The sequence below is a fragment of the Lagenorhynchus albirostris genome, chromosome 20, assembly GCF_949774975.1.
Source record: "Lagenorhynchus albirostris chromosome 20, mLagAlb1.1, whole genome shotgun sequence".
NCBI classification, from domain to species: domain Eukaryota; kingdom Metazoa; phylum Chordata; class Mammalia; order Artiodactyla; family Delphinidae; genus Lagenorhynchus; species Lagenorhynchus albirostris.
Window position 1 is genome coordinate 41,490,137 of NC_083114.1, and position 20,279 is coordinate 41,510,415.

Here is a 20,279-nt window from a genome sequence, read left to right on the forward strand (position 1 = left end):
GGTATAACTCTTGAATGCTGTGAAATAAGCCAGGATTCAGACTGCAAGCCAACCAGCCTGTTTATTATTTAAAACGTTTTTGTGGGGGGTGGGGGTGGGGGTGGGCTTCTGGGTAGAGGCTGAGCGGCAGGGTGTGTGTAATTAATTCGGTTGATTTGGGACGGGATCTTGTCTTGACCATGTGAGTTGTATTGTAGGGGTCCAGGAGGGCCCTGGGGTCCAGTCGTCTGTCCCATTGTACTTGTACCTAACCGCTTCAAGAATGGTGAAATAAACTTTGAAACCCCTACGTGGACTGGCCGGTCCTTTCGTCGGGAACCTCGCGTGGCCTTTGAAGAACCGAGAAGTTTTCTGGCCGCTGGGTCGAGAGAGGCTGGCCCTGGGAGGGAGGGGCGGGTCCGGAGGAGCCGGGGCGGAGCTTCCCAAGGCTTTGAGCCGAAGCTTGGGGCGAAAACCCCGGCTCCCGCGCTTTCGATTCTGCTTTGCAGGCGTTTCTGTCGCTGCGGTCGCCCGGGGGTAAGGCGATTCCTTAGAATCGATTCCTTAGAAAGAAGGGACCCTCCTTGCCTTCTTTCCCTTTGGCATGCAAGGGCCCAGGCCCCTTCTGTGCCTCCTCCCAGCCCAACACGCAGGTTCCAAGCTCTGCTAACGGCCTCCCGGGGTGTGTGGTGGGACTGAAAATCCTCGTTCATTGAATTCCTAGCCTCTCAGTCCGCTCCGACCCCGCAGCCCATGGCCGAGCCCCAGAGTAGGGCGTGAAGGCTCTGGGGAGGCCAGGGTCGCCGCTCCCCACCTCCTCCAACGCGGTGCAGTCGGTCCCCAGGACTCTCCGGGAAGGGGACTGGTGGCCCCCTGGAGCCACCCTGCCTTACAGGCCCTCCTCCCCAAAGACGTACTCCAGCAATCTCTAGCCCTCTTGCAGCTGAGAGGAGCCCAGGATCTCAGGCCTAAACCAGGTGAGGCTCCCTTTATTTTAAACCTCAGACCTAAACCAGGTGAGGCCGCCTTTATTTTAAGCCCAGAAGGTCTGAGTTGGGCTCACCTTGCCCACTCATTTGCCACCAGTCTTTTGGGAAGGATCTGGAGTTCGCTGTGACTCGTCCTAGTGAAGGACTGACCCTGAAATTGCTACCACCCTCGCCCAGACATTCTTTCCCACCCCGGCTCAGAACGCAAGCGGAAGAGGTTTATGCTCCCTTCCACAATCATTTTAGGGTTCTCAGCCCCACCTGTGGCCAGCCTAGCCGCCTTTTTCTTTTCTTGTCCCAAAGAATCCCTGCCTTCCTATTACGCCAGCACCTGTCCAGGCTCAGGAATGGAAACTTTCCTTCCACACCCAGGCTGGAGACCTCGGGCATTTCTGCCCGGGTGCTCTAGAGACACGTTCAGAGTCGTCTTGTCGCAGAGGATGAAGGGGCTCCCCTGGCTGCTGCCCCCATGACCTATCTAACTTCCTTCCCTTGCAGTGAATGACAGCTCAGCAGCTTTTCCAGAACAAAATTAAGCACTCTGCCTTTCACTTACGAAAGTCCCTTAAAGTGAAATAACTTCTGCTTTGCTTTTCCCTCTTGTAGGCCGATTGAGCTCTCCCTACAATAAAAACAAAAACAACAAAGAGTTGCAATGCATTGAGATTCCTGATCCAGGAGTCGTGTGTAGCTGCTCGAATTCCCACCCCCTCACTGGCTTAGGCTCGAGCTTGCTGAAAGCGTGGTGGGGCTCCTTGCCAATCTCAAGAGCCTAAAACCAGAGGGACACCCGGCATCGGTGCTGACTGGACTTTGTTCTTCTCTCATCAGTGAAAAATACCCCTGAACGATGGGTGAGACGCTCTCCCAGCTGGGCTCTCGGGAGGATGAGAACAAGTCGATGCTGCCCTCCGGCCCAGCCTGTGGCAGCGAGGCTGCCAGCTACTCCAGCACCACCAGCAGCAAGCCTTCTTGTTCCTGTGCGCCTTGTGAAAGGGCTGCTGGCGGCAGCTTTGCGACTTGTCCCACCTGCCAGGGCAGTGGGGAGATCCCTCGAGGTGAGTGGCCCCAGGCTCTGGAAGTAGCCCGGGCTCCAGGAAAAGCTCTTAGCAGCCAGCTGGCCAGTGCCAGGCCCCTCTGAGTCTCCTTGGATGGGGTTGGGTCTCCCAGCTCCTAGTCCCTGAGTTTCAGGGCTAGCCAGGGAGATGCTGACCCTCTCTGGGCTCGCTGCAGAGACCCCCTCCTGCCCTGGTGGTACCGCCCGAACCCAGGGGATTCCCAGCCTCTCTGCTCTCTTAGCAGCACTGCCTTCGGATGCAGGAAGTTACAGTGACGTCTCCAAAGAAATTGGGCTTCTCGGATTTGTGGTGACGTGCAGGAATGCTCCACACCTGTTAATGAAACTCTCGCCTCCGTTCTAGAGCTGGCAAAGCCGAGCTGCCAGCAGCCCGGTGTCCCCAGTCAGTCCTGCTCTGAGGCAGAGGTGGCGTGCTTCTGACACTGCTCTGTGGGACGGAGGGGTGCTGCTGGCAGGCTGGCACAGGAAACGCTTGTCATGGACACTTCCCGGCCCTCCCTCTCACCCTCTTTCTACAGAACTAGAGAAGCAGCTGGTGGCCCTCATCCCCTATGGGGACCAGAGGCTGAAGCCCAGGCACACGTAAGCCCCTCTTCCTATCCCAGCTCTGTAGGCGTTGCCCCTGGGGGCTCTTCCTCTTTGTCTCCCCCAATCCCCCTTCCCACCCCCCCCCAGCTTTTCTCCATGGGTTCTCCCCCAGAGAGCCTGAGCCTCACTGGCCTCAGACGTATTAGCTCCCTGTTTCCAAGGATTTTCCTAGTTTAAGAAGCTCGGGGCACAGCAGATGCCACCTGAGGCCTCTTGGTGTCCTGAGCACCGCTGCCTCCAAGAGGCAAGGCTCCCTTTTGAAGACGGAGAGGACCTCTTGACTCTGCAAGTCCTTCCAGGAGGGAGGGAGTGGCTGTGGTTGCTGTTGGTTTGGGAAAGTGATTTTTCCTAAGAACTTCCTTGGCTACGGCAGCTCAGACCTGCTTGTTCTTTTCCCCGTAGAGATGGGAAACCAGCTGCTCTCTGTTCTGGGACACTTGAGAACCTCAGAGGAGGCAGCCCTGAGTTTCACTGGGGGGCCCATGACCCTGTTTGTCATCTGGGTCCTTTGACATAGATCCCTGCAACCTCCTCCCAGGGTCCTCAGCTTCCGTGGGGGAGCCCACCACCCAGCCTGCCCCCGCCAGTGCACCAGAAGCCGAATCTGGCAGTGCCCCTTAGGAAATGCTAACAAGGTGCTCTCTCTCTAATGCATATCTCAATTTTGAACTAGATGGACAGATGATGTCTTGTTCTGAATATGAATATGAAAATTCAGAAGTGTCAAAATTCACATGGGCTTACTTCTTCCAGTGAGAATAGCTAGCGTTGGTTGAGCCTTGGCTATGTGCCAGGGCCAGGGATGGGTGCCTTTTCATGCATTAGCCCATAACAGATGGTATGAGGTAGGTACCGTTACCCCCATTTTATAGACAAGGAAACGGAGGCTTAGGGCGGTTAGGCGGGTTGTTCAGAGTTGCTGGGCCAGTGGCTAACACAGAACTGGGAATGGAAGCCGGGCTGCCAGCCTCTCAGTCCGGTGCTCCTACCCACCCTGGGCCACCTCTGAGCCTAGGTTGGTCCTCCGCATCTGGGGAGCTAAGTGTACGGTTGTGTGTGTGTGTTGGGGTGGGGGCTCGGAGGAGAGCCTTACGTAGAGAGAAGAGTGTCTGAACGCCCCCGGCCCAGGCAGCCTTGGTGTCCAGACTTCTCCACTCCTCTACCCCGGGTCCTGTTCTCCCACAGGAAGCTCTCCGTGTTCCTGGCAGTGTTCATCTGCCTGGTGACCTCCTCCCTCATCGTCTTTTTCCTGTTTCCCCGGACTATCGCCGTGCAGCCTGTAGGCCTCAACTCCTCCACGGTGACTGTTGGCGAGGCCGACATCCACCTCAGTATAACGGTGGGTGGGTGCCTGTGCCCCTGGGCTCCGACCCCACCTTCCTGGCAACACTCCTCTGTACAGCCCTTGTCCGGTGTGCTCACCCCGGGCATCGGTAGCCGGGGATCTTATGGCAGCCAGAGGATGTCGGGAGCCTGGGGAGAAGCAGGAGCAACCATGAGCCCCCTAACAGACCGTGCAGGATTGGAACAGTGAGGGGTTAGAATTGACGCCAGAGCCGTAGATCACTGGGTGCAGTCGGGGTGGTGTGCCTGAGACTCCCCGGGTGGGCAGGACTGAACAGAGAGAGCCTTGCAGGGTGAGACTGGATTTTGAGCCAGCTTAATGTCTCAGTTAAAGGCGACCCCTCGCCGCTAAGAGCCCCTCCGAGGGGCTCCTGGCACTGGGCCTCGGCAGCTGAGGCCCGCGTTGGGGGTGGGGCTCAATCAGGCTGCGGGGTTTTGAAACTGTTCGACTTCTTGCCGAGGATGGTGCTGCCCTAACCCCTTCCTTTCCCTGTCTTGCTCGCCAGAATATCTTGAGCATCTCCAATAACAACTACTACCCCATCGCCGTGACCCAGCTGACCATTGAGGTTCTGCACCTGTCCCTCGTGGTGGGGCAGGTCTCCGACAGCCTTCTCCTCCACGTCGGCCCTTTGGCCAGTGAGCAGGTGACTCCCTCTTGCTGGCCAGACCTGCCCACAGGTGTGTGGACGCGGGTGGCTGGAGTTGGGGCTAACCCTATACCCATTTGGTTGACAGATGTTGTATACGGTAGCCAACAGGATATGGGATGAAAACACATAGTGAGTAGCCCTTGATCAATCCCTTCTCCCTTAGCCTCTTTCCTGATTGGAAACCCAGGTCGAATTCCCACCAGATGTTCTGATTGCTTAGCAGACCCTGCAGTCAGCATGTGGCCTGCACTCTGTGGCCAAGACTGCAGTGTACAAGCATTCAGGGTCCCCAGCCTCTGCCTGTTTGGACCTGGCCTGGAATGAAAACCAGCCTAGAATCTGGTTCACACTTAACGCTATATGACCTTAGGCTCTTCAGCCTGACTCACCGTCTTCTACTAAGGGAGAGGCCAGCCCGTGCCTGGGCCAAACCAGTGGGGTTTGGAGGAGCGATATTGCAGCAGGGGCGACATGCTCACCTTGGGCAGAGGGAGGGGGAAGGGGTGGGGGCGGCATGTGGGGCCCCTGATGGAAAGGAGGCAAGGGGGGGGCTGGGACGGCAGGTCTCGTCCGAGCTGTCCGACAGGCTGCTCAGTGTGTGAAACGTGGGCCCAGGTTCTCTGTCTCTCTCTCTCTGTCTCTCTCAGCAAGATCTGTACCTGGCTGAAAATCAAAGTCCACCATGTGCTTCTGCACATCCAGTAAGTAGGGCTTGGAGCCCTGGTACCCTCTCCCACTTCTGCCCCCCGTGGGGGGAGAGTCATCGCAGCGAATCCCGTGAGTCTGTGTCGGCTCTTGGCAGTAGCAGATCCAGCCCCTCCCCTAAGGCCCACCTTATGAGCCACTGAGGTGGCAGGCACAGATCTGCCCAGAACCCGGTGGGGGGGTGGGGGGCAGCTGTCCCAGGTGCCTCGGCAGCGTGGGGAGCAGAAGGAAGGGCCGGGTCTGGTCTGAGGAAGCCAGCCCTCTGCAGAGAGCAGAGCAGGGCCAGGGCTTTCCTCTTCTTCCCAGACCCTTGTGGTGTGGAGGAGTAAAGACAGTGAAGCGCAGACCTAGGGTGGCGGGAGCTCTCCAGCCGCCATCTTACTCCTTTCCTCTGCCGCCACCAGGTCTCTCCCCTCGCCTCCCTACTTCCTTCTCTCACTCCTACCCCAACTGCCTATCCTTAGATCGGTGGACGTGGAAGCTGGGTAGGGTCAAGGCTCAAGTTCTGTAATCTTCAAAATAAAACCGGTGTGGTTTTTCTGGGAAAAAAAAAAGCCCTGTTTCCTCTCCAGGGGCACCCTGACCTGTTCCTACCTGAGCCATTCAGAGCAGCTGGTCTTCCAGAGCTACGAATATGTGGACTGCCGGGGAAACGCATCCAAGCCCCACTTGCTGGTCCCTCGCCCGCCGTGACCTGTCTGCTGTCGTCGAGCTGCGGGCACCTGCCGGCCTGGTCTGTATCTCCCACCACTCCATGGCACCCAATAGGACGAGAGTGACTCTGCCAAAGGAAAAGCCCTGCTTTATCATACCCTCCCCCTGTTCACCCCCAGCAGAGGAAGCTTTCTGTGGACGTTAACTTCATACGCACACGTGCACACGCACACGCACACACACCCTCACGCCCTCTCTGATTTCCACAGGAACGGAAGCTTGGTTCTTCTAGAAGCCAGCACCAGATATTCCCCTTGGTCTGTCTTGAGGAAAGTCTGACCTGACGTTTCCTCAGAGCTGCCTCAGCGGCACGGAGTGGCTCCCACACTGTCTGTGCTGAGCACCTTGGTTGCCCAGCTCGTCCAGGGAAGACCTTTGTCCTGCCTGAATGTGGAGAAAGCTTTCATTTTGTCTGGCTTTTAATACATGGATCCTTTCCAAGTTCTCCACCTGGTAATGAGAAGGTGACTTGGGGGACAGCCAGTGTTGTCCCCCAGGCCTCTTAGGGAACCGTAGATGCTCTCCTATGCCGCCCTGCTTTGGTCGTGTGACAGGGTGATGGTGACGGCCTGCTTCGAGAACGCCTGGTACCTTGTCTCCCCACCCCACCCATCTGACAGCAAGATTGGCCAAGGCCCTTTGGCTCCGCAGCCTTCCTGGTTAGACTGTCTGGGTCCCCAGGAAGTCAGAGCTGTTCTGCAGCTAAAGCTTCTCTCCCGAAAACAGTTTTATCGTTCTCTTCAGAGCAGGAACCAAAGTGGGAGGGGAGGGGAGGGGAGGGGAGGGGAGGGGAGGGGAGGGAAGGAAAGGGAAGGGAGGCACCGGGCAACCCCCTGGGCCTGCACAGGAAAAACAGAGACAAAGCCAGAGTCATTTTAAAAGGTTTTTATTGAAGGAGGCCACAAGCCTGAGCCCACGTGAGGGGACACAGGCAGGTCAAATGGTGGGCGCAGCCGCCCTCCCGCTGAAACCTGCAGAGGTGAGGCCGGACTGCTGGGTCCCGCTGCACCCCTAGCCTAGTCCCAGGGCGCCCTCTGCTCCCAGAGGCCTCTGCTCTCCTTTGGGCGCTGACAGTATGGAGCTGCCTATCAGTCGGGACTGATCCAGGCCGTCGCCTCTTTGCTGTCACTCAGATGAGAAGCCCCAGGCAAACCCCAGGTTCTTTAGGCGAGCAGGAATTGTGTTTGCTCACTAAAGGCGGTTACCGGTTTCCGTCACTCAGACAGGCAGAGAGGTGAGCTTGAGTAGCAGGGAAAGCTGAGTTTGCAGTAGGAAGGGCGGAGAAGGGCACGTGGGGCCAGAACCTGGTGAGGAGCCGGCCGGGGGGGATGAGGGGAAGGAAGGAGTTCGTGCCGTCCGCACGCTTTCACGCCTGGGTAACTGGCGTCGAGGTGGTGCTGGTAAGAGCACGGAAGTCCACGGGGGGCCAGGCTGGAGCTCACGCTGGGTGGAGTTCGCCAAATGTAATGGATTTATATTGGAGTCAATCAGCTGTGCTTAACCGTGTTTAAGGAAGGAAAATAAAAGGCTCCTGTGAGTGGGAAGGGAGCCGGTGGACGCTCCCCATCTCACAGCCTGTTTCTTAATATCCAAGTGGGCATCAAGGTCTCTTCCCCAGTCCCTGAGCCCCTCGGGAACACGCCCGGCCTCTCTGCCTTCTGGGAGACGGCTCCCAGGAGCTCGCTCGCTCCCCTTCCCTCGTTGCGTGTCTCTGAGCCCCTCCCAACTTTAATGCTCCTGTTCTGTGCGCCCCCGCTCCTTCGCTTCCCCCAACTGCTCCTCTCAGGAAACACTGCACTGACAGGCTCCTTCAGTCTCACCCAAAGGTGAGACGCTACAGTGAAAGGACCCAGGCATCCCCCTCACCAGTCAAGAGTGGCAGAGGGAGCAGGGCTGGGGGACCCCAGGTGTCAGTTTCAGGAAGAGGTGAGGCGGCTGCCTGGGGCCTCCAGAGCCTCTGGGTTGTCTCTGCTACGTGGAAAGGCTGAGACCCAGGGAGGAAGAGGCCTGCGGATTTGGTGGGGGCGGGGGGCGAGTCCCCCTCTTCCCAAGGTCAGGTGTCCTGTGCCTGAGGCTACAGTCCTCCCTTCCTCCGAGTTCTTTCTCTCCATCCCTTCCAACCACCCTCCGGAGTGCCCACCGTGGACCAGGCACGACACTGGACTTGGGGGAGGCCCCTGCGTGCCACTTCTTCCTGATGCTGCCCCAGGTCCCAGGTCTGCTCTGGTGTGATGCAACCCACGCTTCCCCAGGTGCATCTCAATAAGCATCGGCCAGGAGGAAGGGCTGGTGGCTCCAGTGAGAGTCGTAGACCTGAGCCCCCAGCAGGCTGTGATATCGCTGCTAAATAAGGGCCAGTAGTGGAGCTGTAGAGCTGGGGGCCCAAGGCCAAGTTCTCCCATTGGCTTTGCCTGGAGAAGCATGGAATTGCCCTCCACTGTCTTCTCGCACCCTCTCCATCCTCTTCGTGGGTCTTCCTGGCCCCTCCCCCTCATCTCTGTCTCCTGGAGCCCAGCCAGTCTCTTGATTCTTTGCGGGAAGAAATCACACGTGATTCCCAGCCAGCCTCCCTGCCAGAGTGGATCAGGAGGGCTTGGCTTTTGAAGTGGAGATGCTGCTGGGAGGTAGGAAGACGGGGCTGCTCATCTGATGTTTGCTGATGGCCGGCCAGTGGGGTCTCGGGGGTCTGTCTCTGAATCACCACTGCTGGATGTAGTTCGTTGACTGAGAAGAGGGAGAGACAGGAGGCAGAACAGGTTAGTTAGCAGCTCCCGGGCCTGCTGGTTTGAGAACATTGTCTTAAGGCCTCTGAAGCCCGAGTAATCAAAGTGAGATGATGTAGCAGCCTAGTCCTCGTCTTAAAGGGCCGGGATCAGGTTCTCCCATCCTTTGCGCCTGAGTCAGAGACAAACAAAAAAAAAAAGCTTCTTTCCAAAGCGTATCCTGTTTCATGTAATTCTCAAGACTCTCAAAAAAGCGTCTTCCTGGGTTTGACGGTCTACAACGAGCCAGGCCGTAAGCTAAGTGCTTTGGATGCTTTCCCTTTTAATTCAGTCCTCGTGACACCTCTGTGGAGGAGGTGGGGTATTATCAGTCTCATTTTACGGGTGGGGCAGCTGAGGCTCAGAGATCTGAGTCGTGCTACCGGAGAGTGGTGATCCTGACGGAGACCACAAGCCCTGACTTCACGTCTCACCGTCCTCCCGCTGCAGCTGGCTCCACCCCATCCGCGTTTCAAACGGCCCCCTTGATTTTGCTTCTCTGGCACCCGTCCTATCTTTCCAACTAGACCGTCAGCTCCTTCACTTATACTGAGTGCTGAGCAACAGGGCCTACAGAGACATCTTTATGGGGGCGTGGAGTGGACGAACGGGCCATCCAGAAGTGACGGAATAACTTCAGTCCCCTCTCCCGATTCCCGCCGAGGAAGCCTTTCTAGACTCCACCTGCACTAACACGCGAGCGCGGGCAGACACGCAGCCAAACCGTAGCTGCCTCTCACACTCTGAGTCCGTCTCACCGTGAATCGTGGGTACTTGGTGTGTGTATCTGGGCTAGATTTCCCGAAACCTGATGATGAAACGAAGCACACGTCACTCAGCTGGCAGTTCCTGAGAATGGCACGTGCCACAGCCGGACTCTTTACCACGTTTCTGGGGGGCAGGCCAAGGCCCCTAGCTGGGGCAAGGCAAAGTCCCAGCTCCCGCTGAGCATTCTCCACTAGGAAGCCGACCGGGGCTTCCCTGTTCCAGACCCCCCAGGGCTCAGGATGTCCGTTGCTAAGCCTACACCTCCTGCCCCACCCTCTGGCCGCCCCGAGCCGACCCCGACCCCGACCCCGTCTGTCACCCTCACCCTGGAGAAGGGACTGACCACTTCTGAGCCACGCTCTGCGGAAGTCAGCGGGTTTCTCTGCAGCTCTCGCTTGGTGCAAATCCACTCAGAGAGTGTGACCGCCCCCACCCCCAAGTAAAGGTGAAGGGTGCCAGGGAGGGTCAAAGGGTGGGGTGACAGATGTGGCTTCTGGACTATAGCCCGGGGCTCTCTCCTCACCATCTCCCGCTCCCGGGCATGTCACTCACCTGCACCTTGAGGGTTCATCACCCGTCCTTGGAATCTGTCCTTGTGGGCGCCTGGCCTTTGGGAATCCTGGAGAATGTACCGGGAGGTGCGCTCAGTAAGAGGGTCCTGGGCATTTTGTGGCTTTGGCTGAGGCGGCGGCGGCGGCGGCCGCTCGGGTACCTGCGGAGGCTGCGGCTGCGGCTGCGCGGGTGGCGACCGTGATGGCGCCGGCGGTGGCGGCGACTCCCGCGGCGACTCCCGAGCTGGCTGGGTTCTTTTTTCAGATTGCCGTTTCTCTTCTTGGAGTTTCTTCAGTTCCTGTCAAGAAGCCACCCGCAAGTGGCATCCTCCTCCCTCCCCACCCAGCCACGCCCCCCTGCCGGAGACACTGAGGGGAGCAAGGCAAGGGAATCCAGAGGCGGAGGCGGCTGGAGGGTCTCTGTTCCCTGGAGTTGGAGGCTGAGGCTGGGGCCTGAGCTCTCTCCCCTCACCCACCCACACCCAAGGACTGTTTCTATAGCAACAGTGCGCCCCCCCCCCCCCGCACAGCCCCCTGCCCAGGAAACAGCCGCCTCGGGCCACCTACCTCCGCGCACTGAAAATCGTTTGCAGTGCCGGAGGGTAAAGAATAATCTCTTGCGCATGCTCTGAAACAGCACTGCCCAGTGGAAGTATAACGAGGGCCATGTATCATTTAAAATGCTCTGTTAGCCACGTAACAGAGTAAGAAGAAATAGGTGAAACTGGGTATAATGATACATTTTATTCAACCCAATACAGCCAAAACGTAAAACCAATATGAAAATATTAATGAGGTAGTTTATAGTCTTTGTTTTTGTATTAAGTCTTCAAAACCCAGAGGGCATTTTATACTCAGCAGCACATCTGAATTTAGACACTGCATTTTGATTTAAAATATTTAGAGTTCAGATAATTTACAGTCGAAAAAGTAGGTTCACATATCCACGTTGTTCCAAACATACTTAAAAGTGTTTCGGTAGGTAAAACGAAAATTTGTCTTAAAGAGTATATTTAAATAAATTAGATGTATGTAACGTTTAAAATGCAGGTCCTCGGTCTCACTAGCCACGTCTCAAGGGCTATAGCACACAGGCTGGTGGCCGCCCTACTGGACAGAGCAGCTTTAAAACCTCCCGAGCCTGACGCTTCAATCCCACGTTGAGGCCTCGGCCTAGTACAACAGCAAAGCTGAGTCACCCCAATACACACACACACACACACACACACACACACACACACACACACACACACACAGTCACAAACACACACGGTCCATCCAAGACATCCAAGGACCTTGCTTTCCTGCAGCCCAAGCAAAACAACATTCACCAGGTAATGGACAGCTTCCTTGGGGTCCGTCGTCTCCCCTCCCCATCCCCTCCGTGTCCCCGGAAGGACCCTGGTGAACGGGGCCCCTCTCATGCACCTGCTCTTGCTGCTGCTGCTGCTGGGCCATCAGCCACCTCCTCCGGCCCAAAGCCATCTGCCGGCGACTGGCCTCCCAGTGGTACGCACTGCCCATGATGGTGGCGGTGACAGAAGGCCCCAGGCAGGGGCTGGGGGCAGGCAGAGCCCAGGAGGCTGCCACTGCCCCCACCACTTCCGTCTCCTCCCACCTCAACCCCCTGGCCTGTGACCAGAACCACCTCACAATACGGCCGGCCGCTACCGGGGGCAACTGGGCAGCCCCTCCCCGCCACCCACCCCCGCCACCCCCCACCCACCACCCCCGCCTGCCCTGGGAAGGAGGGGGGTGTTCTTCCCACACCTCCTAGAGAGCATCTGTAAAGTACCTTTCTCTCCAGGGCCCTGGGCAGGTAGAAGACACCTTTCCACCTAAGCCTTGAGTTTCAGTGGGCCCCGGGGGACGATCCCCCGAGTGGTCTGGCTTTCCTCTCCGGTTTCTTTCTCCCACCCTTCCCAGGATTCCAGCCTCCTCATCTGGCCCTCTGCTGACCCCTCCCTTCCCTCCTCCCTCAGTCCTCCGTCTCCCCCACTGTGCTGACTCAAGAACAAACAGGGACTTCCCCGGTGGTCCAGTGGTTAGGACTCCGCGCTTCCACTGCAGGGGGCACAGGTTCCATCCCTGGTTGGGGAACTAAGAGCCCGCATGCCGCGTGGAGCGGCCACAGAAGACCAAAAAAAGGAAAAGAAGATACGAGACCCGGCCAGCTCTCACTGAGGTGTGAGCTCTGTGAAGGCAAAGCGGCTTATTAGAAAGCACCCTGGTTCCGGGGATTGGATGCGCCGGGCTCGAGCCTACCCTCCCTCTCTTCCTCTGACCCTGGACTCAGCTCACCTCTCTGGGCCTCAGTTTCCTTGCCCGGAAAACCAGAAGGGTAGCACTTGTTACCTTCCTCACGGGGTTCACACAGGACCACGTGGGTCAATGGATGAGAGGTATGTGAAATGAAATATAAAATCGCTCAGCTACAGGTTGGTATTATTTATTATCCTACCCGATTTGCGTCCCGTTGGGGAGGAAAAATTCGTCCTCTAGCCTTCTAGGTTCTGTGGGCTGGTCTAATGACCAGATTGACATCGGACAGACTCATAGGAGAAAAACAGGTATAATTACGTATGTTCAGGGATCCCATAAGGATACGAGACCCAAGGGCAGCTGAGGCTTATATGCCCTCCTGAGCTAAGGAATGCGATAAGGGCCTGGGCTTCAAAGCAGAGAAGGGTGAGTCACCGGGACAAAAAGAAGGGCAGACCAGACGTTTGCCCTTCTTGTAATGGGATGTTTGCCCTGCTGTGCAGGTGGGTCTCTCTGATAAAAGTTGTCTCTGATAATAACTCTCTCTGAGCCAGGCCCCCTATCTAAATACTTTAGGCAGTTGAGGGGGAGGTAGAAAGCTCTTCCTGTGTCCTTGGGGCCTCCACGGCCTTCAACGCAAATAGCCCCAGGCCGAAGTGGCACATTCTGGGGAGAGTCATTTTGAACTCCTTGGGTCTTCAGGAGGCGGAGTGGCCAGGGGAGGGTGTCATTTCGTGAAGCCCGGGGGAAGGCTTCTGGGGGCAGGGACTGGGTGGACTGTTGGTCTTTCCCCAAAGATATAAATTTTTCTAGAAACGGCAGAGGCTGAGTCCAACTGGAAGCAAGAGGAGGGTATAGGTGAAGAAGGGGCTTCGACCCGGCCTCAGCCTCAAGCACTGTTGATGGTGGAGGGAGGGTGCAGGGTGCAGCCCTTGAAACGGGTTCAAACAGAGAGTTTGAACCTCAAACAGAGAGTCTGTCTGTCAGTTCAGGCGGCCAGTCTAGTGGAGTCATCTAGCGCTCTGGAGTCAAACAGACTCGGGTTCAATCCCGCCTGTGTCACCGACTACCTGGGGGAACTTGGGCAGGTCACTCAGCGTCTCTGAGCCTTTCCTCTGAAGGTTGTTGGAAGACACTATAGGATGCTTGGGAAGTGCCCGCCGTCACAGTGGGCATCTGGCTATGGCCAGCTGCTGGGGGCGCCCCAGCTCTGCTGAGGGGCCAGTGGGACCTGAGCCTTGCCGGAAAACTTTCTCCCTTTTTCAAAGAGGTGCTATACTCCCTTCTCCTCGTCCTAGCACCCAGGGATGTCATTTGCAACGACAGATACACAAGGGTTTCCAGATACAAAAAATGAAATGGAGGCTTGTCACTGGACATTTATTTTCACAGCACATTTATCTTCCTATAAACGAATTCTGCGAATATTTAGGTGGAAAGTGCCTATGTTAAGAGAAAGAGAAAGAGAAAGGCACTTGACTGTCTCCGTCATTAAATGGGCAAAAGAGGAAGCGGGTTCCTGTTGGTATCTCTTCCTCCCTCGATTTCCCTCTTCCTGTCCTCCTACCTTAGGAGGACCAGGGCTCAGATGTGGAGACGCTCAGGGTAGGGGAGGTGGGCTGGGCTGAATCTGGGGAACTGTTTCCAACCCTCTGAGCCAGTCCTCCCGCGAGAGGAGGGATTTTCAGGGCAAATCTGCCAAGGCTGCGCCCTCCCGATTCTCATCTCCCTTTCCGAGCCCCTCTCGTGCCTTCCCCCTGTGCAAGCTGCCTCTCCCAACCCCACCTCTGACCTCAGAACTCCTTCCAGCTCTCGATTCTACTCCGTAGCCCACTCCGCCCCCTGTCGATTTGGATTTTAACTCATATCAGCCCTCGGGGAACTTCCCGTGCTGTTAACTGATTGTAGCCACTCGCACATTGCATTTTTAATAGAGCTGGTTATTATAGAGACCCAGAATCCTTTGCTGCGGAGAGAACAGGGTACAGTTAGAAGCGTGGGCCAGGTAAATCTTATGAAATACCGGCTGCGTTATTTAACAGGCGTGCGAATGCGATCTAGCGGCTCTCCCAGCTCTGATCAGCCTCCTCCCCTGCAGGGTAGGGGTCATGATACCTCCATCCTGGAGGTGTTGTGATGCTGGGAGGAAATAATCCACGTCACACATCGGGTTCAATAAACAGAGGCTTTTATTGTTATAGTAGTTCACGAATTTAAGATGCCATCTTTTGTGAGAGGTACCGTTCTTTTACCTAGCCCTGAAGAAAGACAGGACGAAAGAAACAAAGAAAGACGTGCTGCGATGTTAAACGGCGAGAGTGCTTTCTCCTGGCGTCGAATGTAAGACGCATGCTGGCTCCTGAGACGTAAAGCTGTGAAAACGATGGGCATCTTGGAATGGACAAAATCAGGCATCACTGTGGAGTGTGACGCCTTCTGTTGGGGGCTGTTGAAAGGCCAAAAAGAAAATGTGGGGATTTGCTGGCCTCCGTGATGGCAGCCAAGTTGCGAAAAGCCCAGTTCTTGGTTGAGTCTAACTAGTTTGATGGATCCAGTCTAGCCGGGCAGGAAACTTGCTCTCCAGCACACAGACTCTTACGTTGTAGCGCCAGGACCCCGAGCACATTCGGGGCGGGGGCAGGGGGGTGAGGAGCAGAAGGTCTGCTGGTCCACGCGCACCCCCTGATCACGTGGCTGGGAAAAACCATCTCCCTTTCCGACTGCGAAGTCAGACAGACCGATCCAGTTCTGTTGCTAGTCATAAAAGTGAAAGCTTTTGTTCTGTGACTGGGAAAAGGGAGAAGGCGGGAGAAAGGAGAATTGAGGGCGAGAGGGCGGGGTCAGAGAGAAGGGAGAGGAGGTCAGAGAAAACAAAATGTCTCCCTGTCTCTTCAACTAGGGCAAGCTGACAAGTGATGAAAAGAAACCTGAGGGAGCTGTCCAAGGGGTCAGGGTAAAACTTGAGGGGAAGGCAGCTCTGCTGCAGGGCCAGGAAAAACAGATACAGTGAGGCCTGGACTTGAAGAGGCTGTCCTCCCCAGCTGGCAGGGCACCCAGCAGGCTTCTGATGCCCAGGGATGGAACATTTAGAAGCGCTTGGAGTTGGCAGCCTCGGCACCGGCAGACCTTATCTGAGCGTGCAAGGCTTCCTCGGCAGCAAAGAGCAGTGGATGTGGTTGAGTGGCAGCCAGAGGAGAGGAATGGAAGAACACGGCAGATGCCCCTTGCTGACCACAGGGACGAGGTCACGTTCACCTGTGTGATCCCAGGACCCACACGGTGACAGGCACAGAGTTAGGTGTGATACCAGAGAATCAGTTGAATCAAGACTCTTAAAAACAGGATATCAGAAGATTTTCTAAAAAAAAAAAAGAGAAGTCATATATATGTGTGTGTGTGTGTGTGTGTGTGTGTGTGTATACACTCACTTTTTAATATGATAAAGTTGGCATCTGAAACTGATGAGAAGATGGACTATTTCATATATGATATTGGGACAACTGGGTCGCCATCCAGACAAAATAAAATCAGATCTATACCTGAACTCAAATACTAGGACAAATGTGAAGTAGGTCAGAGATGGAAACGCAAAAAGATCAACAGTTCAAAAGACGGTGGGCAGGGGATAGGAACGCGCAGTTCACAGAAAATAATAATGTATCTCAAGCGCATGAAAAGCTGTGCAACCTTGCTCATAGTAAGAGATAACATTGGATAGTATGCAAAAGTTTGATAACATGGTGGTTGGGCAAGGCTGTGGGAAACGCACTGGTTGAGAAGGCTGTCTGTGCTCTTCCAGTCTCTGTCTCTGGCTTATCATTTCCAACTCCCTGGCAGCAATGATAACTGGGTCCATAGTGAGATTGTAGGACGCTTGGACAAAGGAAGGCTCACCAGCCAGCCACGTCCTGGTGTTGCCTGAACTTTCATAGGCACTTTCGTCTGTACACATGGATGTGAGCTGGCTGAGGGGCACTGACTCACGTTAACCGAACTCACAAGAAGCTGGTGCGTGAATTAGAATGCTAAGTCGTTAATTGACAAAGGGAGATACGGCTTTGCAATGACAGAACATGCATGTCTGCAATCCAAGGTACCTCATTCTAAAGATCAAAATACCTAGGAAGCTAAACTGGTGAGCACAAGATGACCTGATAAACATGGAAGCAAGCAGAAATGTAGTGGAACACAGTGAGGGTCGTAATAATTACCGCGAGCCAGGAGGCCTGCTAATCTCTTTCTGTACGGACAAATCGCATTATTTAATATTTACACATTCATGTGTTCAACCAGATTCATGTGTTCATGTGTCTAGTATGTGTCAGGCCGTATTCTAAACACTGAGGAGATAAAGTTCCCTGCTCTGGAGCTTACTTACATGCTATTAGGCTAGAAGGCAATAAACAAATAAATGTGTAAGATGTCAGGTGACATGTGCTATGGAGTAAAATAAAACCAGGAGAATGAGGGAAGATTAAGCACAGGACTATATGTTAATATTCTCATTTTTCTAGATGAAGAGGGTAAGCTACAGAGAAGTGAGTTGCGATATTTTCCCTTACATTTGGTACTTACAGGAATACCATATTCCAGGCGTGTCTCGTAATTCTTAAGATCGTGTCTAATAATTTCTCATTTCCTTATCTCCAATTTACAGATAACGTGGCTACATCGAAGACAGACGGTTAAGCGGGGAGGCCAAGTCACGCACCAGGTCACGTGATTATTAACAGGTGGAGCGGGATTAGAGACTAGGTGTTCCGAGTCTCTGCTCTTAACCGCTGCACCAGACAGCTTGTTCCTGTCTCTCTTCAGACAGACCTGTGTGTCAGGCTCAGCAACACTTACTCTCATAGTGGGCGGGACACACAAGAACCACTTCTCTTTCTTTTGGTGCCCTTTTCTAGGTCCCGTGCTCTTCATAGATGGATCCGACCTCTTCCGCTAAGTAGCTGTGTAGTCTTGGGCAAAGTTGCTCACCCTCTCTGTGTCAACCGCTCCGTCTGTAGGTAAACTTTGAAAGTCTGATATAAGGAAAGCACTTAGCGCAAAGCCCGGCCCAAGCAATAAATGTTTCCTCTTGTGTTGTTACAGGCAACACAGCTGCTCAGTTGTTTCAGTGTCACAGCCATGACGCCTTCACTGGAACCTCGTTGGACACTAGGGCCCACATTCTAGACTACCAAACCAAGGTCGCCTCACTAGCTCCCTTTATACCCCCTCAACCCCACACGGTAGGCACTAAGGTTTCCACTTCTCAGCTGGGGAGTTAAGGCTCTGGAGGTGAAGGAGTTTGCCCTAGTGGCCTGCAGCCGCGGCAGGGCGGGGGTCCTGACAACCAGGGCAGCAGTGCTCGCAGGGAGCGATCTCGGGTCCCCAGTTCTCACCGCAGCCCCTGCCAGGCGACACCGGACAGGCACTCCTGGACTCCCAGCCTTCGACTGGGTCTTCGGCCTGGACAGAGCCAGCCCGTGGGACCCTGTCGTCTTCACAGTGAAGACCAGATGACGTTTTTCGTACTCGGACCAGTCTGCTGCGAATCAATTGCGCAGACGCCCTCCTCTATTCTCCCACCCCCAATTCCCCCGAATTCTGTCTCCGCGAGAGCTCGTGCCAACGAAGAGGTCCGCCCCGGCCCAGCCTCCGCTCATGCGCGCAGAGGCGGTGCCGAGGACTGGGCGGATCAACCCGCGCGGCTACACCTACCCGCGCGGAGAGGGCGGGGCATGCAAATTTAAAATGGCGCTCCAGCCCGAGGACGGCGAAGCTACCGCAGGTACCGAATTCCTCTTCTACGGTGTAGAGAATAAAAAATCTTCCCGAGAGTGTGGTGTGGTGCCACCCACAGTACTGTCACCGAAGCAAAGGAAGTGAGACCTCGAGTGAGCAGTGACAGGGGTCACACTGAGTCGAATATGGATGCGAGGAGGACGGAGACAGCGATGGCAGGTCGCTGGGTATCGCTTCTCGGCCTTTTGGCTAAGATCAAGTGTAGTATCTGTTCTTATCAGTTTAATATCTGGTACGTTCTCTACCCGAGAACATCATATTAAACGGATTTTTGGATCCCGGAGTCGGGGTGGGAGCTTGCTCCGCCCGCTCCACGCATCGACCTGGTATTGCAGTATTTCCAGGACTGGTGCACCCTTCCCGGGGAAATAATTGAGGTTTAAAAAGTAAGAGCTGCGGTTTATGTTTTTTTAATCGCTCAGTTGCAGGTGTTTTTTTTTTTTTTACGTTTGCAAGGTGTAACACTGCCCTTCTGTGGAAGTTCTTTTTGTGTCTGCTGTTCATCTTGCGGACCTAAGTGGCTAGGTTATGGGTGTTTGCGAAGCGTGACTAGTGGGAGGGAAGAGAAGGGTACTTTCTGCGGAACCTTGTCCCCAACTTTCTACGGGGCAGCGTGAGGAGATGAGAGTTCGTGTTCGGGTTTGAAAAAAGAGCCCACCGCGCGGAAGTTGCGGGACCTACTTCTGGTGTGAGTCTTGTGCGGTTTGAACGAAAGTTCACCACGCGCGAGGAAGAATAAAGAGTGGTCTCCGTCCGGGTTTAAATACCTACCTCATAGTGTTACCAGGAGAATTAAGTAAGATGGAGTGTGTGAAGTACTCAGCCAAGGGACTGGCATACGGTGAGTCCTCTGTGGCTCGTAGCGGTTAGTTTGGCCCGGGAAGCTAGTTTAATCTTCCTCGGGAAACGTACAAAGTCACACATCAACTTTGACCACCAAAACTCACATTGTTTTCCAGTGTGTGTGACTTAAGAAATCAGTGCTTCTCAATCTTCTCAATCTAAGGTGCACGGGGGTCGCCTGTGGACCTTACAGGAATGCAGGTTCTGGTTCAGTAGGGGTCACGGACTGAGTTGTGCCCCCAAAGTTCGTATCTGTAAGCTCTATCCGGAGGGGAGGCCTCTGGGGCCGGTGAGGTTTGGAAGAGGTGATGGGGGATGGGGTCCTCTTGTTGGGATTAGCTCCCCAATGAGAGGAGGCACGGGAGAGCTTATCCTTTCCCTCTCTCTAACACGTGAGGAGAGGGAGGGGAGTCCACCACGTGCAAGCCAAGCCAAGACTATCCCCAGAACCCTGCCAGGCTGGCGCCCCGATCGGGGACTTCCAGTCTCCGGAACTGTGACAAAATCCATTTACGTCTTTGAAGCCACCGGCCTGTGGCGTTGTATTCTGGCAGCCCTGGCAGCCCTCTCAAACTAAGACCGGAGGTGTGACTTGGTGCCTGCGTCCTGCATTTCTCACCGGCTCCAGGGCGATGCGGATGTTGCTGTTCACAGACTCGCGCTTTGAGCAGCAAGGGCCCAGAACAGATTACTAGGAAGTGACCCTAAACGTTGTATGTTTTCCCTGACGATGAGTACTTTCAATGTTCTCCTGTACATCTACAACAGCGATCTGTTATGGTAACTCCGAACCCCTAACAGCTCTGGCCTGTCAGAGGCACTCAGCAAGTCATTGCCAGAGAGAAGAATATCCGGATGAGCCAAGGGCTGTGCCTGACAGTTGGCTGCCGGGCCTCGGGGGAAGACCTCTGCCCTTGGAAGACCTTTGGAAGCCCCGGGGGTGAGTCAGGCAGCCTCTCTCCCCTCTGAGGTTTGGGGGTGATGACACTTCCTCAGGGTCCTGTAAAGGTAAAATGAGATTGTGACCAGGAACGTGCCATAAGCAGTGCCTGGCTCACACACGGAGGCACTAACAAACCGTCGGTGAGTAGATCTGAGCCCCACGAAAGGTTTCTCGGCCTCTGGACTGGAACTCCTTGATGCAACGCTCATGTTGGCCTCCTGACCTGGAAGCTGACCAGACTGTCCCGGTCAGGGCAGCCAGCGGGCCCGGGCGGGAGGATAAGAATGGGGGTGGGGGTGGGGGTGGGGGT

The 20,279-nt window shown here is 55.2% G+C and overlaps 2 protein-coding genes, 2 long non-coding RNA genes and 1 other non-coding gene across 7 annotated transcripts; 3 read left to right on the plus strand and 2 right to left on the minus strand.

Annotated features, from left to right (window-relative positions):
• The first annotated feature begins 408 nt into the window (after nt 1-408).
• TMEM106A (transmembrane protein 106A) lies at nt 409-6,495 on the plus strand. Of its 3 annotated transcripts, XM_060136107.1 has the most exons (8): nt 1,610-1,713; nt 1,800-2,026; nt 2,565-2,628; nt 3,820-3,973; nt 4,485-4,625; nt 4,717-4,760; nt 5,279-5,332; nt 5,909-6,495. In XM_060136107.1, the coding sequence occupies exons 2-8, from the start codon at nt 1,819-1,821 to the stop codon at nt 6,027-6,029; spliced, it is 786 nt and encodes a 261-aa protein (XP_059992090.1). In that variant the 5' UTR covers nt 1,610-1,713; nt 1,800-1,818; the 3' UTR covers nt 6,030-6,495. The 3 variants fall into 3 exon arrangements, with proteins under 3 accessions (XP_059992089.1, XP_059992087.1, XP_059992090.1); XM_060136106.1 differs by lacking the exons at nt 1,610-1,713; nt 4,717-4,760 and adding an exon at nt 409-516 and having other exon boundaries at nt 4,485-4,659; nt 5,283-5,332; XM_060136104.1 differs by lacking the exon at nt 4,717-4,760 and having other exon boundaries at nt 1,608-1,713; nt 4,485-4,659; nt 5,283-5,332.
• Nucleotides 6,496-6,920: 425 nt separating this feature from the next.
• CCDC200 (coiled-coil domain containing 200) lies at nt 6,921-11,655 on the minus strand. The gene is made up of 4 exons (XM_060136124.1): nt 11,560-11,655; nt 10,133-10,430; nt 8,191-8,774; nt 6,921-7,546 (listed from the first exon to the last, which is right to left on the minus strand). Exons 1-3 carry the CDS (start codon nt 11,653-11,655, stop codon nt 8,542-8,544), a joined length of 627 nt encoding a protein of 208 aa, XP_059992107.1. The 3' UTR covers nt 6,921-7,546; nt 8,191-8,541.
• Nucleotides 11,656-14,583: 2,928 nt separating this feature from the next.
• On the minus strand, nt 14,584-17,942 carry LOC132512070 (uncharacterized). The gene is made up of 3 exons (XR_009537814.1): nt 17,781-17,942; nt 17,242-17,396; nt 14,584-15,751 (listed from the first exon to the last, which is right to left on the minus strand). It is a non-coding gene; the product is annotated as an uncharacterized LOC132512070 (long non-coding RNA).
• Nucleotides 17,306-18,555, plus strand: LOC132512074 (uncharacterized). The gene is made up of 2 exons (XR_009537819.1): nt 17,306-17,398; nt 17,488-18,555. It is a non-coding gene; the product is annotated as an uncharacterized LOC132512074 (long non-coding RNA).
• LOC132512384 (U2 spliceosomal RNA) lies at nt 18,353-18,543 on the plus strand. Its single transcript, XR_009538115.1, has one exon. It is a non-coding gene; the product is annotated as a U2 spliceosomal RNA (small nuclear RNA).
• Nucleotides 18,556-20,279: the final 1,724 nt, after the last annotated feature.